Source organism: Xenopus tropicalis, chromosome 4 (assembly GCF_000004195.4).
Source record: "Xenopus tropicalis strain Nigerian chromosome 4, UCB_Xtro_10.0, whole genome shotgun sequence".
Classification (NCBI taxonomy): Eukaryota; Metazoa; Chordata; class Amphibia; order Anura; family Pipidae; genus Xenopus; species Xenopus tropicalis.
In genome coordinates this window covers 54,746,863-54,764,820 of record NC_030680.2, presented here as the reverse complement: position 1 = coordinate 54,764,820, position 17,958 = coordinate 54,746,863, and the positions used below count along the sequence as shown (strand labels likewise).

The following is a 17,958-nucleotide window of genomic DNA, read 5'->3' as shown; positions in this document are numbered from 1 at the left end:
ATTTAGCTTCCCTGCAGTTCAATAGTTAGGCCACAGGGTGCACACAGTATATAAGGCTGTGCAGCCATGTGCCTGCAGGTCTTTCAGCCTGGGACCCCTCTTGGATAAGAGGTGAACAACAGGTTAGAGTTAGACAGTTAGAGATTTGTTATAGACCACTCTAGGAGTGGGAGACAGGCAATCTAGCTGGGCAGCGTGGCCCCGACAGGAGGTGTAATGGATTAAGATCCACCAGCACTCATAGCTGGAGTCAGGGTATAAAGTGCTAAGTATAGGAGATTTGCCTAATCCAGGGGTATCTAAGTGGAAGTACCGGGGTGAGGTCTGCTGAGGGGGTGTCCGCTTGGCGGGAGTACCGGGAAGTGCCCTAGAGAGGGGCTTCTGGCGAGAAGTACCGGAGGGAACCCCTAAAGGGAATCATCTGGCGTGTAGTACTGCTAATATCTCGTGGAGAGAGGGTCTCTTAAGGAAGAGGGAGTATACCCTGACTGCCTCATTGCTCCTGTATGCAATCTGCCTGTCTAACACATCTGTACAATAAATAAGTTCCACTGGTTAAACATCAATCCAGTGTCCTGTCTCTGCATATCTGGAGGATCCATCTGCCTGGTAAGCAACTACCCCAGGGAGGGGGCAAGGTGCCAGGAGTGTTGGGAGTCCTCATACTGCAGTACAGTATTAGGGTCCCAGGAGGGGAGTTATAGTTCATTCTATCCCTATCCTGGGTGGAGGCACGCCAAAGTATAGAGTAACAGCTGTTCCCCAAAGTAAGCGGGGCTCAGGATCTCTGAAAGCGCCAAGTATAGTGACATGTCAGCAGGTAGTGCCACATATAAAGATAAAGTGGGCTACATTTGGAGGCACTGCTGAGATCTGTGACAGCAGTAAAAGAACAGAAAAAAAAAAAAGTGCAGAAAGGCCATAACAGCATTTGGGCCTAGTGTGAAGTGGAAAGCCTGACCTCCGTCTGGATTAAAGTTTGGGCACCCTGAATCTGTACCCAGTGAGGGATAATTGGCGCCAAAAGAGCAGAGGAGTTGCTCTGGGCCAATCAGATTGCAGGACTGTGGCGCCAAACAGACCCGGGAAATTCCCAGGGGGGTCCCGTGAGGAGGAGGAGGCAGAACATTCCTGATTGGGGGGGCCGCCCCTTAGAGCGTTAGCCAACCGTGTGGTTGAAAAAGTGCGCCAAAGTGAGAAGGGCGCGACTTGGCCGGTGACGTCACCGCGGCCATTTTGGAACTTTGCCAGAGTGTGTCTGACTGAGCTGGAGAGAGGAGCTGCGCACTTTGCCAACCGCAAATACCAGCATGCCTAATTTGAGTAAGCCGTTACCACCTGGGCAGGAATTACTAACCCCTGCTGGGGCACGGAGGCGAATGGCAGTGAGGCTACGCGACACTGGCCGAAGGTTTATGTGGTCCGGCTGTTTTGCTGAGATGGAGGTGGATGATACCCTCCGCTGGATGGTACCCCTGTGCGGGGGCTGCGAGGTGGAGTCATTTGGCTCCATGAAACATCCGGAGGCCATCTGTGCTACCTGTGACCGACCTTTCTGGAGTGGGCCGTTTGGGGCCGGGCCGAGAGGAGCCCAAGTAATCGAGGTGGAGGCCCTCGCTGACGCATGTGAGGAACTTTCCCTCAGTGAAGAGGAAGAGGGGCCCCTGGAACCGTATACCGCAACCGCGGACCCCAATCTGGAGGGGGATTCGGCAGGGCGTGAGGTCGACCGGGATGAGGCCTGCGCTCCCGCCCCCATTGTACAAGGTACTGCACGGGCGGTGGAAGCAGCGGCCGAAGAGGTGAGTGAACGGGGGGCCCAGAGCGATGTGTGGGTAGCCCCGGAACCACCTGCTGAGGGGGAGGTGCGCAGATCCACCTTACCTAGGGCCCGGAGACACCGGGGGAGGCCTAAGAAGAATAAATATCAGGGGGAGCGGGACCAAGCGTGGGCTGAGGCAATGGGGCCCCCATCCCCTGTACCATCAGAGTCGGGACTTGATGAGGTTCTGGCACCACCATCTTACCTGCAGAGCCTTAGAGATAAAACGGCCAGCAGGGCACCGCCACCTTATAGTCAGAGGGGGGTCTGCTCCCTCAGTGAGTATACCACTGGGGCAGAGGAATCTGCTGATGAGGCTGGGGAGAGCGTAAGGGCTATGGCAGGCTCTCCGCGCAGTTTTGTGCCCCCTCCCCGAGTTAGTGCTGAGGAGGAGAAGTACTTTTGGGTTTTACCTGGCCAGGCAGACCCTGCGGTATTCCGTTCAGTGTCCCGGATACAAAGAGTGTTAAATTTCCGGGTCCACATGCTGTGGGGCTACTTTCTCCCATATGCACCGGTATGGGTATATGATAAGCTTGAGCACATGATGGAGGAGTGGGTAATAGAGAACATTCAAAGAAAGGAAAAGATGCCCCTCAACATTCTAAATTCTGCGGATAGGGCCAAACGGCAACAGGCCTGGAAACATGTGCGTGCCCGGGAAAAAGAATGGTGGTGGGGCCGCACGGTGCTAAAACACGCCGTTCAAAGTTGTGGGAAGCACAATCCCAAACCGAGGTATTTCAGCATTGAACACACCTTGCCAGATGGGGGGAAGGTGGAAAAGCCTCACCCGCGTTACTACACCCCCTATGAGGACGTCAAGAGTAGGTTCACTTACATGGTGTGAGGGGGACTCTCCTAAGGTGGACTGTGTTTAAATTTCTGTTTAGTGGAGGCCTGGACTGCCTGCCACTACTCCCAACAAGGGGAGCTACTGTTCAGTTGGAGGGGTTTGCCCCCGCAGAGTTCTGACCCATGGAGGGTGTTGCAGCTGCCGGCTGGAGCTGCCCAAGTTACAGTGTGCCCACCCGTTGGTGGAAGACCCCTGGAGGTGAGGATCACCTGGGGGTATGGACTCCCTCAAGGAGGAGGGGGGAGTACAGGAGCAGTTAATAAAAATTTCTTTTGTTGTTGAGAGATAATTGTCCTGTGCATTCCTGAGTATGTGTGCATTTTCTTTCAGAAAAAAGACTCTATGGGACTTATACCAAGACTTTGGGGGTGGTGGGAAAGGTAAAATTGTATTTATTGTTTCCTCCCCTAGTGATACAGGTTTCGGCGCAGACACCGCGAGGGACCGTGGAAGAAGTATTTGGTAAAAGAAATGTATGGGTAAAATGTATATGTTTTGGTTAAAGGTATGTCAGCCAGGAGGTGACATTTTTTGTCAAGGGGGAGAATGTAGGGTTCCCTAGAAATTGGGTCCCCTAGGTGGTTGCCCCCAGGATAGACCCCAGGGAGGGTAACACTTTAGTAGTGGGACACCTCGGGGGGGTTGGCACTATAAGGGTTAACTGGGATTTAGCTTCCCTGCAGTTCAATAGTTAGGCCACAGGGTGCACACAGTATATAAGGCTGTGCAGCCATGTGCCTGCAGGTCTTTCAGCCTGGGACCCCTCTTGGATAAGAGGTGAACAACAGGTTAGAGTTAGACAGTTAGAGATTTGTTATAGACCACTCTAGGAGTGGGAGACAGGCAATCTAGCTGGGCAGCGTGGCCCCGACAGGAGGTGTAATGGATTAAGATCCACCAGCACTCATAGCTGGAGTCAGGGTATAAAGTGCTAAGTATAGGAGATTTGCCTAATCCAGGGGTATCTAAGTGGAAGTACCGGGGTGAGGTCTGCTGAGGGGGTGTCCGCTTGGCGGGAGTACCGGGAAGTGCCCTAGAGAGGGGCTTCTGGCGAGAAGTACCGGAGGGAACCCCTAAAGGGAATCATCTGGCGTGTAGTACTGCTAATATCTCGTGGAGAGAGGGTCTCTTAAGGAAGAGGGAGTATACCCTGACTGCCTCATTGCTCCTGTATGCAATCTGCCTGTCTAACACATCTGTACAATAAATAAGTTCCACTGGTTAAACATCAATCCAGTGTCCTGTCTCTGCATATCTGGAGGATCCATCTGCCTGGTAAGCAACTACCCCAGGGAGGGGGCAAGGTGCCAGGAGTGTTGGGAGTCCTCATACTGCAGTACAGTATTAGGGTCCCAGGAGGGGAGTTATAGTTCATTCTATCCCTATCCTGGGTGGAGGCACGCCAAAGTATAGAGTAACAGCTGTTCCCCAAAGTAAGCGGGGCTCAGGATCTCTGAAAGCGCCAAGTATAGTGACATGTCAGCAGGTAGTGCCACATATAAAGATAAAGTGGGCTACATATATATATATATATATATACTGTATATAGAAACAGGAGCCGCCGGCACTCATGTATAAGGAAGATTATTATGCCTGGGTGCAGTCTTCAAGAAGTAGTGAATAAGGAAACATGGGAAGCCGCTCACACAGGGCTTATGATGATAAAGAAACTTTTATTGCCAACAGAGAACTAACGTTTTGACTGTAGAACCAGCCTTTCTCAAAAAGGCTGGTGCTACAGCCGAAACATTAGTACTCTGGCAATAAAAGTTTCTTTATCATCATAAGCCCTGTGGGAGCGGCTTCCCATGTTTCCTTTTATATATATATATATATATATATATATGAACAGAGAGCCGCACACACAAGGACTTAACGATAAAGTGAAAAAATTTTATTCAAAAAAATCCAACGTTTCGAGTACTAAGTGTACTCTTCCTCAGGGACAAACAGAGTACAGTTAGTACTCGAAACGTTGGATTTTTTTGAATAAAATTTTTTCACTTTATCGTTAAGTCCTTGTGTGTGCGGCTCTCTGTTCATATATTGCCTCATTTTAGCCAGCACCAGGGCATTTGCACTTTTATAGGGTGTGCTCCACTCTTCCTTGTATATATATATATATATATATATATATATAAAATCATCAACACTCACCGATTTGCCAGGTGCTGACCAATAAAAGCATACTATGTCCAGAGAAAGCACTCATGGCATCAGGTCTGTGGAATACAATGGTCTATTCCATACCCATATCTATGTGTTTTGATCCTGACGACGATCCTTTGGGGATCGAAATGCATAGATATGGGTATAGAATAAACCATTATATTTTGCAGACCTGATGCCGTGAGTGCTTTCTCTGGACACACTAAATATATATATATGCATATATAAAACAAAACTCATTCTGCTAAAGCCATTTTCCTAATTAGGAAGGTTTTCAAGTGTCCTTTACCTTTAGATAAAAAAAAGGTACACACACAGTATGAAAATTAAATATAAAAGTGAAACAGCATTCAAAATCTGAAATGATTTGAAAGGGATCCACTGCCAAGAACTACAGTATGTCCTTTGCCTGCAAATGTTGCTGCATGTTAAATCTACATAATATATTGATTAGTTACAGTAGCTTGTAATGTGCATAGTGTGAAAAAAAGAAAATATAGCAGTCATAACAAAAAATCTAAAGCTATCATCCAAAACTATGTAATGATTCTATTAATAGAAATTGAGTGGAACTTTTCCAAGCCTTATTTAAGCAATCTCTTAAATAATAAAAGAAGCCATTTCCTAACAAATCAACAATAAAAGTCTGTACTTAGAGCCAGTAATGTGGTGCTTGCAAGCTGGAAGGACCTCCAGGGTTACAGACTACTTAGGTGGACACCATCCAGATCTTACTCAGCCAAATACCAAGTGTTCCCAAATGAAAAGTTGGTAAGCATGTTCCCTACCAGTACTGTGCTGAGCTTAGGACGTACGCCTAACCCACCGACCACCTGACTTCAGACACAACACTCAGCAAGCTTGACCACAAAGAAAAGAGTTATAAAATTTACAGCTTCTTAAGTTTAAAACCACAGACGGTATGACTGGAGTCTGCCAGATGCACAAAAGTACAATATAAAATGTATTTCTTCTTTCAGCTGATATCTTTACATTCAGTTTTTAATGCATTTTATTACCTACTGAACCAAAATTAATACCTGCCCCTAAAGGGGCCAAGGGACCTTTAAGTACTTAAAATGTTGGTGCACTGCTTTCTTTGTTGACATAAATACTCAATAAAATATATTTTCCAACATCTTAAGGGCAAACTGGGCAATACATATACATAAAAAAGACAAACTGCAGATTTTTTCATCCCATTTTGCTCGTAATGTGAAAAACAGCTGCAAACCAGCATATTAGTAAGGGACTGATATATAGCATTACACATTTTATACTGTTCATATCTGTGCAAAGTAGTAAGTCTAGCTTTCCATTGTGTATTTGCATTGGTAAAAACATATATGTGATGTACAGTATGGTCTTTGTTCTTGGACAAGCAGTCATCGTCCTGACCAACATGATAATTATAAAGAAATGACTAATACAGTCTCCTTGTTTCCATTTTAGCTAAAACGTATCTAAATATCATTAACCTCTAATTACAGATGTCTGGGTCCCTGTGGTCAGTTTCAATCTGGAGTTTTCATAAGATTCCTTTGTGAGGCAGATGTCCAGAGACATATATCCAGATACAAGAAATCTTTGTTTATAATTTGTTTATACATACATACACCCTGAAACATGTATAAAGGTTATATAAAACTAGAGTATAAGTAGATTATTGTTGGGATCCATATCATATTTTGGATAAATACTAGCCAAGAGTTCCAATCCTTTTGGAACCTGATGGATTTTGCATTGTATTGGTCAAACATCTGATTGTACAAAGGTTGTATGTTAATTTGGCTGAGTAGAATGTCAATTGTGAGGCTATTATTAGATTTCCAGGTGGAGGCTATAAGTGTTCTTGCTGCTGACAGGATTTGCAACATCGCTTTTCCTCTATGATTGTTTGTACTGGCACAAGTCTTTTAAATCACTATCAAAATATTTTAATATTGCCTTGAGTGAAGCAAGCAGACTGAAACAGAGACTGATAATGATCCTCACTGGGCATTTTTGAGATTATACAAGCAGATTAATCAAAGTGTGAAATTAAAGATCACCACTGGATGAATTCCTCTGCTCTTTATTCATTTGTATGGTATATTTAGAGGCATATATATCACTGGGTGAAAGTTAGAGCTCACCATTTGATACATTATTGAAATAATTTGATTTATATTTAATATACATCCCTTGCTATGTGACTTTATTCCAATACTTCTGCTTTGCTAGTGCCTGCAAAATATTCATAGTCAGTGCTTTATCTGGTGTTTTGCCTGCTTAATATTTATTATTTGATTTCCATAATAATGCTATTCATAGAAAGATCAGTTGGCCATGACTAACATGCATGAGCTCCGTCTCACTACCAGATACTGTGATTAGTTTTAAAGGAATTTTTGGAAACTTTAAGCAACCATAGCACATCGGAGCATTTCCGTGAAGTACACCGTTAAGTATCATTGACCGAGGTTTGACATATGATTCCAAAATGTCACACCAATTTCAGAGATTGGAAATAAGATAGCAAAGCTTGAAATTAAAATTGTCATCCAGAGTCGTATAAGCATTCAGTATTTTCGCAATGTATAGATTTTTATTCTTGCCAGGCCAAAAATCATTTGGATGAGTACTCACAACATACACACATTATCTAGGGAATTACCAGGAACAATTTAAAATAGTGATTTTAAAATGAGCCTTATTTAATAATATGGCAGAGGCTATAACATTGGATTGATTTAAAAATGTGTACAAATAAGTACACAAAATGAGTCCAAGATATTTTCAGGTGGTAAACAAATAGCAAACAGGCCCTTCTGACCAAATGAAATAAAAACAAAAAACACCAATGGGTTTCTTTGACTCAAGTGTAGATTCTGTATAGCAGTATCACTAATACCTCCTGGCATACTTTTAATCTAGAAACAAAACATGTCTTGATATAGGGCAGCACTCATTACCTATTATCCATTAGGTGCCATTTTTACAGACATTATACATATATATATATATACAGTATGTTTAATAACAACACAATACATCCTAAACAGCAATGACTGTGGGGGTCAGCTATCAAGTATTTGTCTGTGTATGGTTGAGGGAAGGAACTTACAATATCTTATTTGAATAAAGTTTGTATAAAGGCCAACAATATTTTTTATTACCCAGTAGAAAAAACGTGTTCATATGCCATATCTCTCTTTATACATTATATTTTTTTTTTTTTACTTCTGAAATGTTGTGATTAAGGGCATATTAACGCTTTAAATCTTGATTAAGGCTGTACTGATTCTGCAGTAAATGAGAAGAGAGTTATGATACAGTTGCTTCTGGATCTGTGATTTATATTGATGTTCTCGATATGAGGTCCAGATTGATTCAATTTATCCAGTCCCATGTAAATCTATTTGCCATTTAACAAATCATATTGTTGGATAAATGTATATATATATATATATGAATTATCAGAGACAATTAAGTGCAAAATCTTACTTCAAAGACCAGTGTCTCATTGGTGGGTCCAGCTGCATAAATGCTTTCAGGTTGCTGGAAAGATCGTTGATAGTTAAAAATGGTTCCTGCAAATGAGAACTTCCCAGGCCAGTCAATAGTCCAATCTGCAGTTAGGTAATACTTTTTCTTTAGGTTGCGCACTGCAAGATAACTGGTAGATACTTCATGTTCACGCACGTGTATACTTCTGGCTCCAGCTGGTACAGTTACAACTGAATAATATCCTACAACAAAAATAAAAAAACAAAACATTATTTGTTATTACAGCAAAATAATATCTAAAGAAAGTATAATGGTAGCCATGGAACTGTTTACACAAAAAGCAGTAAGTACATACAGTATATACTGTATATATGGAACATTATTATCAGGGGCGGGCCAAGCCGACCGGGCGCCCTAGGCAGCCCGGTCGGCAAACTCCGCCCACCTCCCCGCCCCCCCGAACGGCGCATGCGCGCCAATGCACAGGAGGCGGTGCAGGGGGGGCGGGGCGGTTAGTTCAGTCATTGCCTCCGCCGCTAATGACAAGCGGCGGAGGCAATGACAAAGTAGCGCTAGGGGTAGGCAGGAGAGGCTCCTGCCTGGCGCCCCTCCATCGTTGCGCCCTAGGCAGCTGCCTCTTCTGCCTAACCCTAGTTCCGGCCCTGATTATTATAGACAGATGGCAGGGAATCTTTTCTTTTCACTTGACAAGTTCTTCACAGTGAGGAGAGCAAGGTTGTGGAATGCTTGCTGGGGGTCTAAGGTTAGTTTTGAACATATCTCCTCTTGAAATTTGGCTAATGCACATTTAAAACACCCACATAAAGGGCCTGATTCACTAAAGTGCGATAAAAATTATCGCACGCTTTTTTGCGGTAAAAAAGACGCGATAATTTGCGCGCGATTCACCATAGTATTATCGTGTGCGATAAATCGCCATTTTGGCATGCAGTATTTCTCGCGCTAGTTTTACCGCATGTGTTAATTTCCGCGCTGAAAAGTATACGATCGCATGATTCACTATAACTTTTGCGCACTAAATATTGCATTAAGTTATGCGAAAATTAACACCTACTACAGGCAGGCGAAAAATTATAGAAAAGTACAGTAAATGAGTTTTTTGCAATAAAATATAGACTTACAGTGTTATTTATTCAAGTATGTGTCTTTTTACTCAATTTTACTCAAAATTAACACCTACTAGAGGCAGGCGATAATTATAGAAAAGGACAGTAAATGAGTTTTTTGCAATAAAATATGGACTTTGCAGTGTTATTTATTGAAGTCTGTGTTTCCCCTAGAGTGACGCAGCCGCCAGTTTGCAGCGAAATGTTCATTTTTAATACAGTAATTTTCTGCAAGTATTGGCGTGTATGGCTAACATGGCGTGCGTTCATTTGCGCGACTATTTATATTTGGCTACAAGTGATGAAATGTTTCGCCAGGCATGGATTCGCAGCGAATTTTTGGACGTGCGTTGAATTTTTTCGCGGCGGATTTTTTCATTAATTTCGCAAAACAATCGTCAAAAAGCGTCAAAAAATAATAGTCACAGGCAACATTTTTTTTGCCCGCACAACATTTTTGCCGTTTCGTGGATCTTTCGAAAGATTTGCTAATTTTTCACTAAAGATAACCAGAACACATTTGCTCATCACTAGCGGCTACTATTTATAAGCATCTACTATTTATATGATACCATTTATATGCTACCATTTATATGTGGCTAATATTTATATACACCATTTATATGCAGCGACAATTTTTATACACTATTTCAATGCTACCATTCATATGCGGCGACTATTCGTGTGTGTAATTTAGCGCATGTACCGGCAAATACCGCATTGAAATAGTCTTCGCGAGTTAAATAACGCATGCAATATCGCGCGTAAAAAAACGCAAGTATGCTTATAGTGAATCGTGCGAAAAGTCGCCAAAATTAAGACGCGGTAAAATTTTTAGCACACACTAAAAATAGCGCACATTTTATCGCACTATTATAGTGAATCAGGCCCAAAGACTTTTACCCCTATGCTAGCCATTTAATACAATAAATAGAACGAAACTGTAGCGTATATTTCTAATGAGCTTTGTGAGCTGGCACAAGTCTTTTGTGTCACAATCAAAATATTTTAATATTGCCCTGAGTGAACAGGGTCATCAACCTAATCAGATATGGCTAGTGGACATTTCTGCAGACAATGTTAGGAAAATATTATTAAAACTTATTATCTGACATCAATTTAATATATAAAATATAGAGAAATTATTTTAAATAAAGAAAGTGATTATTTTATTACATAAAATATAGAGAAATTGGACATGTGCTGTGCTTGTGGTATATTTAAGTCAGATATAATTGGTACTGGCCAATGACACTTTCTTACCATTGGTTTTGTGCTGATTTAGGTACTGCCCTCTGTAGAATGTGCATGTTGAATTATCACCTTTACAAACCCCACAGGCATCGAGAGTCGCTTTTGATCCAAGAACATAATCGCACCCTACAAGCTGCCAACATAATTGCAAAACAAAAACTGCATTAAAAGCCTGTTAATGTCAGAGAGGATCATATCACAGGATGCAGTATCTCATTTCGTCATGTTAAGAGCCAAGCTGAAATGAAAATCTGCTCTCCAGTTTGTACCTTCAGTAAGTGGATATTAAACCTTTGTAGATAATGCAAATCTCAATGCAGACAAACAATCATAACCTCAGAGCACAAAATGGAACAGCACACATTTTATAAGAAGACAAGAAATAGAAAGAAAGAAAGGTAGATATTAGAAGTCACAGAGGATTTACGTAACCATATAAAAGCACAAGGCAGCAGGCCCAGTGCTTTTATACAGGTCATGTAACTCTAAGGTCAGTTCATAACAAAATAGTATTTTTGAAGAAAAAAAATGATTATTAAGTGACAGCAATATAGTACTAATGTTTCAGTGTTCAAACGTAAAACATGTAATTGAACAACTCCTGGCAACCACCCCTCCTTGTATCCACTCTTTCCCTACCCCCTACTCCATTTTCAATCAAAGATTAATGTTTTGCTCCCCACAATCCTCATACGCAGCATTGTCTAAACCCTTAGGGGCTGATTTACTAACCCACGAATCCGACCCGAATTGGAAAAGTTCCGACTTGAAAACGAACATTTTGCGACTTTTTCGTATTTGTTGCGATTTTTTCGGCTTCTTTACGAATTTTTCGTTACCAATACGATTTTTGCGTAAAAACGCTAGTTTTTCGTAGCCATTACGAAAGTTGCGTAAAAAGTTGCGCTTTTTACGTAGCGTTAAAACTTACGCGAAAAGTTGCGCCTTTTTCGTAGCGTTAAAACTTAAAAGGTGCAAAGTTTCGCGTAAGTTTTAACGCTACGAAAAAAGCGCAACTTTTTGCGCAAGTTTTAACGCTACGAAAAATCGCCAGATTTTACGCAACTTTCGTAATGGCTACGAAAAACTCGCGTTTTTACGCAAAAATCGTATTGGTAACGAAAAATTCGTAAAGAAGCCGAAAAAATCGCAAAAAATACGAAAAAATCGCAAAATACCGATCATTACGAAAAAAACGCAATCGGACTCATTTCGACCCGTTCGTGGGTTAGTAAATGTGCCCCTTAATGTAAAAATCCAACACCCAACATTTGCGCAACCCCATAAGTTTTTGCAGGGTTTCTTTGGATGTTGCTCCCAGGTGCTTATTTTTTTAATGTCTGACTTGCATAAAATAAGCAATACTGCTAAACAGAACCTCCTGCAGGCTGCCAGTCTACAAGGGCCTACCAAATAGCCAATTACAGCCCTTTTTGGCACTCCAGGAACTTTTTTCATGCTTGTATTGCTCCCAAACTCATTTTATATTTGAATGTGGCTCACCAGTAATAAAGGTTTGGGAACTCTGGTATAGAGTATACTGTAGTCAAGAATAAATAATAAAGAGATTCCCCAGCCACAATAAATAGTAAAAAAAAAAAAATTTTTCATTCTATGATATTCTGAAATAGTTTGCATACATAAATGCATATGAATCACAGCATTTTCTTTAACCATTCCACTTACACACTATAGGGTGTCTCTGGGAACAGCACATTTCCTAATTACCATGCAGAAAGGTAGCGTTTGCTTACTGGAAACATATGGACAACTAATTAGATGAGTGAATAAGGTGGCTTAACAAAACATACCCTAAGCATTATCTGAACATTTAAAATGCCATTTAACAAACTTACAAATTAATTTTGAGATTCGCCCAAACCCTGAATCCTTAGTGAAAGATTTGGCCGAATACCGAACTGAATCATAATTTGCATATGGAAATCAGGCTACCGAAGGATCAAAAAGAACTGCGCATGCAGCGTGTGGAAAAAAGTTTTAACTTCCATATTTGTGTGGCGAAAAGTCACATGATTTTAAGGATTCGGATTCAGTTCGGCCAGGACCATGGATTCGGCCAAATGCAAATCCTGCTGAAAAAAGCCAAATCTTTACCAAATCCCAAACCGAATCCTGAATTCAGTGTATCCCTAGTCTGAACCCCTACAGACACTGAAATAAAAATGTCCTTTTCCCAGCCATCAGTAGAGGCTGGAACTATAGCATATGTTAGACATTTCCTCCTATGGTTTATAATTGCTTTATAAAGCTAATTTAGCCAAAGGAATAGATGCTGCACTACACCAAAACTACTTTTTGTAGAGCTGGGTGGTATGCTCGATGAATGATATTTGTCTGATGGTAACTCCATATTGTTGCCTAATTTTTCCAAAAATAAACACTTTTCTGAGTGCTGCTGTATGATTGTTATGAAATATTGATAGCAATAAAAATGTTATACTATATACTGTATGAAAGTGCTATGCAAATAGAAAGAAGCATAGGCAATACAGGCCATACCTCACAGCTGCCATCAATGCAAACATCATAACCAGTTGTGGAGCATGGAGTTCCATCTTTCACTTTGTTGGACATTGCAAAGAAAAAGTCAAAATCTTCAGCCGTACAATAAAGTTTACAGATATTTTCCTCTGCAACAAAAAGTAAATCACTATTAATTAATGTTGAACTGCATTCTGAAAAAGCTTTATGCGGAATAGGAAAGGTAATTAAAAAATAATATGTAAAGCCAAAATCCTTTTTGTTAACCAGTAAATGATGGAAATATTTTTGAAAAGGGATAGAATGGCAAAAATAAGGATCCTTTACACCTTACTGTACTTCAATGGAAACCTAAAGTTAGCATATAATTCATGGTTAGCATATGAGTTATTTTATATGTATTATTCTATTGTTTTTTGGTTCAATGGCAGACTGAAATTGCAATTATAGATACCAAAGTAGAAGGTACATAAACTAAAGACACATTACAGCTACAGCTATGGGATATATTGTGAGAAATACTTGTAACCTGTAGTTCTGCAGTTAAAGGATATTTCTGTTATTTAGGGGAGCATGGCTAAAAAGTTACATTGTATAAACATAATTTTATTCTGGGTAAGACAGATTCAAAAACTCTGCAAACTTACCTTCTACTCGAGTATAAGGTTTCCATTTGTAATACCACCCTCTGAAAGGCTTGCTATTGTACTCTGCACATTGCTGTGCACGGAAATCAACTGTATTGGGTGGACATGACTGAATGTTGCAAAGCTGATAAATACGACTGGAACCCTGACAAAATTTTCCTCCATACTGTGGTCTGTAACATAAATGGAATGTAAATCACATCAGAATACTGTTTTCCATTATTATTAAATACGTTGCTTTTATATGGGATAAATCAGGGATCCTCAAACTACAGCCCGCGGGCTGGCCCCCCAAGGCAATTTAACCAGCCTCTGCTGCATCCCCACACCTGGCTACTACTTGCCTCATTGCGGTGACATGATACGAGGACGCAGTGGGGGAGCAGGAGAACACATCGGGGTTTGGGCCGTAACTTGAGGACACAGCAGGGAGCGGGGAGCAGGCATCAGGAGCAGGACATAGTTTGGGAACGCAGCAGAGAGGGGTGAGCAGGGAGCTGGAATGGGCCATAGTTTGAGGGTGCAGCGGGGAGCAGGGAGGAGGTGTCGTTTGAGGACTATAGTCCGGCCCCCCCAACAGTTTGAGGGACCATGAACTGGCCCCCTGTTTAGTTTGAGGACCCCTGGGATAAATGGATAACTGTAGATGAATGTACAGGTATAGGATCTATTATCCGGAATGCTTTACAGTAGATCTAAGGTTTTCTGGATAAGGAATATCTCTGCAATTTGTATCAACATTCCTTAAGTCTACTAAAAATCTGGTAATCATAAAATAAACTCAATGGGATTGTTTTGCACAAGATTTTGTTTCATAATTAGATAGAAAAGAAAATTATTTAAAATTCTAATTTAAAATTAGAATTAGATACTTAAAATGGATTCCATACCTGTACTATATATTTCCAGAACTAGGTAAAATAAATGGATAATGAAGAGTTGAAATATAGAATCTCTCAGCCTTACTTTGGTTTGTTGCAATGCCTCTCCTGATACATCACACCACCGCCACATTTTCTAGAACATTCAGACCAATCAGACCAATCTGACCATGCACCATTAACTGGCTTTGGGCCATGATCCCCAAATCTTACACACTGTCCTCTTCGACACCACTGTAAACACAGGATTTCATCACTTTTGTTAGCACTAGTGGGAACATATACATTAAAGCTTTCAAAATAAATCGCCAATAGTAGATAATTTTATCTTACCATATTTAGACCACAAACAGTGCCTTCTGCTGCTGGCATGAACTTTGTCTCACACCTATGACCAGCTTTGTGACACCAAAGTGACTTGCATATGTCCTGCAGAAGATGGCATTTTAATATTAAAAAGGATAAGAAAAGTCATAGCAAATACCTTCATTATGGTCAATACTCTTATTTTTATTAAAGATGTTTTCACACATGATGAAATGACAAAGAATATGTGGACCCAGCAGATGTATAAAGAGACATGCAGTGTTCAGGGCTGTAGCTAATTTATCTTCTTGTACAAAGTGTAATACATAAAAAACACAAATCATACCTTTACAAAACTCAAGCTGCATTGCTTGGCCCTGGGCCCAAACTGCCATTTGCACTGGGTATCTGCATCATATATCTGCCCAGGCAGTTTATCAGGATATTTGAAATGTCCTGACTGCTTTGGCTCATCAATAAGACATGCCGACTGAGCTGTGCTGCAAACAATTGCAAAGACATTTAGTTTAAACACAGATTATTTAAGAGGGCTTATTTACAAAAGCAAGAACACAAAAATAATGTGTCACGATTGGTATCCCAAACTCAAAACAGACGCCAAGGATCCAGTCACGGCTCACGCTTCTGCCTATAATTGCCGCCTTTCATGTTGGGAGGAGCCCTTTGCTACTCAGATTCCGCCAGGACTTAGAGTGAAAGACCCAAGGCGAGAGTTTTGAGCAGGCAAGGGAACCCAATCATGTGACAGGAGGAATGGGGAACAGGTTATCGTGGTCAAAGGACAGGCCAGGTCAGCAATGCACAGACAGCGCAGTACAGAGCGTAAGGCAAAGAATAGTCAAAAACAAGCAATTGTCGGTTCAGGCAGCAATAAAGCAATGGTCAGGAACAGGCAGGAGTCAAAACACAAGAACAGGAACGTACCCTGGAACAATCTAGAATTAAACTACGTTGGGCAATGAGTGCAGGTTGGTGAGAGCTTTAAATATTTAAATTTTGCACCAAAATGAGGTCATTTCTGCTTGAATCAGAAAAGGTAGTGGGAAGGACTGAGGGGCTCCAATTGCACCTATACAGAAGTGAAAGGAGCAGCTTTTAATATAAGTACCTAAATGGGTTTTGTTACATACAAGCTAACCTAGCATGAATGCAACTGCACTTGCAGTCGTAATTCCCCTATTAATATAATGTGGGAAAATATTCATGTCACTCATGAGGTAACTTCGGGCCACTTAGGAAAGTGGAAGTGACTCATATGTTTCCCCACCAGTGATTTATATTATTGGTTGTGGGAAGGAAACTAGGGATATTTTGTCGTCCACTGTAGCACAGATTTATCCCAGGCAACAAGCCGTCCCATGTGCCATTGCCCTAAAGGGGGCAGTAAACAGCTATATACACCTTTGCTGAAAATGAGCACAATATATACAGTAGATCCAAACACTAAACTGTAGTCTTTGTTAATCTTTTAAATAAGGAGCAGGTTGTTATAAAGAGGGTTTGTCTGTGGACTAATAATTTGTTTTACTAGCTTCTTTTCGGCAATGTACCATGAGGTTTTAAAGTTAAAGTGGTTACATTTTCTTGTTTAGTGCAAGAAAGAACAAAAAAATAAATATGTTTCTTAATTATAACATTAGGCAAAAAGTATGTTCCCTCTAAGCCTTATGCATTAAGCTCTTGTTGAAAAGGTATCTATTCTGCCTCTTTAAAAACTAAACATCTGAATTAGAAGTGTTTACAGACGTTAAGAACTATGTGAAATCCATTCTGAAAAGAGTTAATACCCTCTGACAATAGCTCTGGATGCTCAGAATGCAGTTGTACACAGTGTCTCAACATGAACAAAATATTCACACATTCTCCAGAAGGAAACAGTAGTAGAATGAAAGGTGAATGTTAACAGCAACACCTGGCAAGCAAAATAAAAAGTCAATTTCTGAGATGTTAAAGCTTCAAAAACAAGAGGAACATCTGGTCTGCTCCTCCTCACAAGGTAAGAATATGTTGGCTTGGGAGCTATGCTGACGTACTGACAGAAGTGATAGGAATAGCAACTCATAAAGCTGTTGTGGTCAGTCCTGCTAGGATTCTTGGCAGCATTACCCCCATTCAACTGAAACAATTTAATAAGTTAATTAAATTACGAAAATTCACATCTGCAGAAAGATGACAGTTTTTTTCCCATTGCAGTGTAACAGATGGCAGTTGGCTCTCACCTGAGGAATTTCTTAAGATATTGCCTGCTGCATGCAGACCAGGAAAAGAGTCCATTGTTTCCTGTTAACGTGGGAGACATGATGTTGCCCTCCGCCTTCCCACATGGGTTCCCTTCTCCATCATGGATCATTCCAAAACTGTGAACAGGACAAAACAGAAAATGTGAGAGTCAGAAAGTTAATCAGTTTTAATGAGATTTCTCTCAACAGGTTAATATGGTAGCTCTCCATCAAAAAGCTGTTCTCTAAATAGTCCTTTGTGCAACAGATGGCCAGTTAATGATAAGGGGTGTGTGTATAGGTAAGTAGCATAGCACCATACTCTGCTGTGTGGCCTTGAACTACTGTATGCATTATAAAAATGCAGTTCTACTTGCCACTGGATCATTTGTTTAGAGGAAAATTGTAATGTTTTCACAAAGACTTTAACTTCTATAGAAACACACACCACATGCATATAGGCTAGGACTTTGCATTTGGATATAAGCCTCAAGATAAACAAAGTGAAAAAAGTACTTACTTGTGACCAGACTCGTGAGCAATAGTAAAAGCCAATCCTAAACCAGTGTCTTCATTTATTGTACAACTGCGGTATTTGCTACACATGCCATTGATAGGTGCAAAACCTGAGTTGGAAATAACATATATACAAAATGAATGTCATC

At 41.0% G+C, this 17,958-nt stretch overlaps 1 protein-coding gene across 1 annotated transcript in view; it reads right to left on the bottom strand.

The window, feature by feature from the left end:
- Window positions 1-17,958, bottom strand: part of adamts18 (ADAM metallopeptidase with thrombospondin type 1 motif 18) — a 56,113-nt gene that overhangs the window by 8,187 nt on the left and 29,968 nt on the right. The window contains exons 8-16 of the mRNA XM_012962278.3: window positions 17,814-17,919; window positions 17,294-17,431; window positions 15,400-15,553; window positions 15,081-15,176; window positions 14,833-14,981; window positions 13,867-14,039; window positions 13,238-13,368; window positions 10,727-10,850; window positions 8,334-8,578 (exon numbers count right to left, since the gene is read on the bottom strand). Of these exons, the coding sequence (XP_012817732.1) occupies window positions 8,334-8,578; window positions 10,727-10,850; window positions 13,238-13,368; window positions 13,867-14,039; window positions 14,833-14,981; window positions 15,081-15,176; window positions 15,400-15,553; window positions 17,294-17,431; window positions 17,814-17,919 (1,316 nt within the window). The remainder of the gene's footprint in view (window positions 1-8,333; window positions 8,579-10,726; window positions 10,851-13,237; window positions 13,369-13,866; window positions 14,040-14,832; window positions 14,982-15,080; window positions 15,177-15,399; window positions 15,554-17,293; window positions 17,432-17,813; window positions 17,920-17,958) is intronic.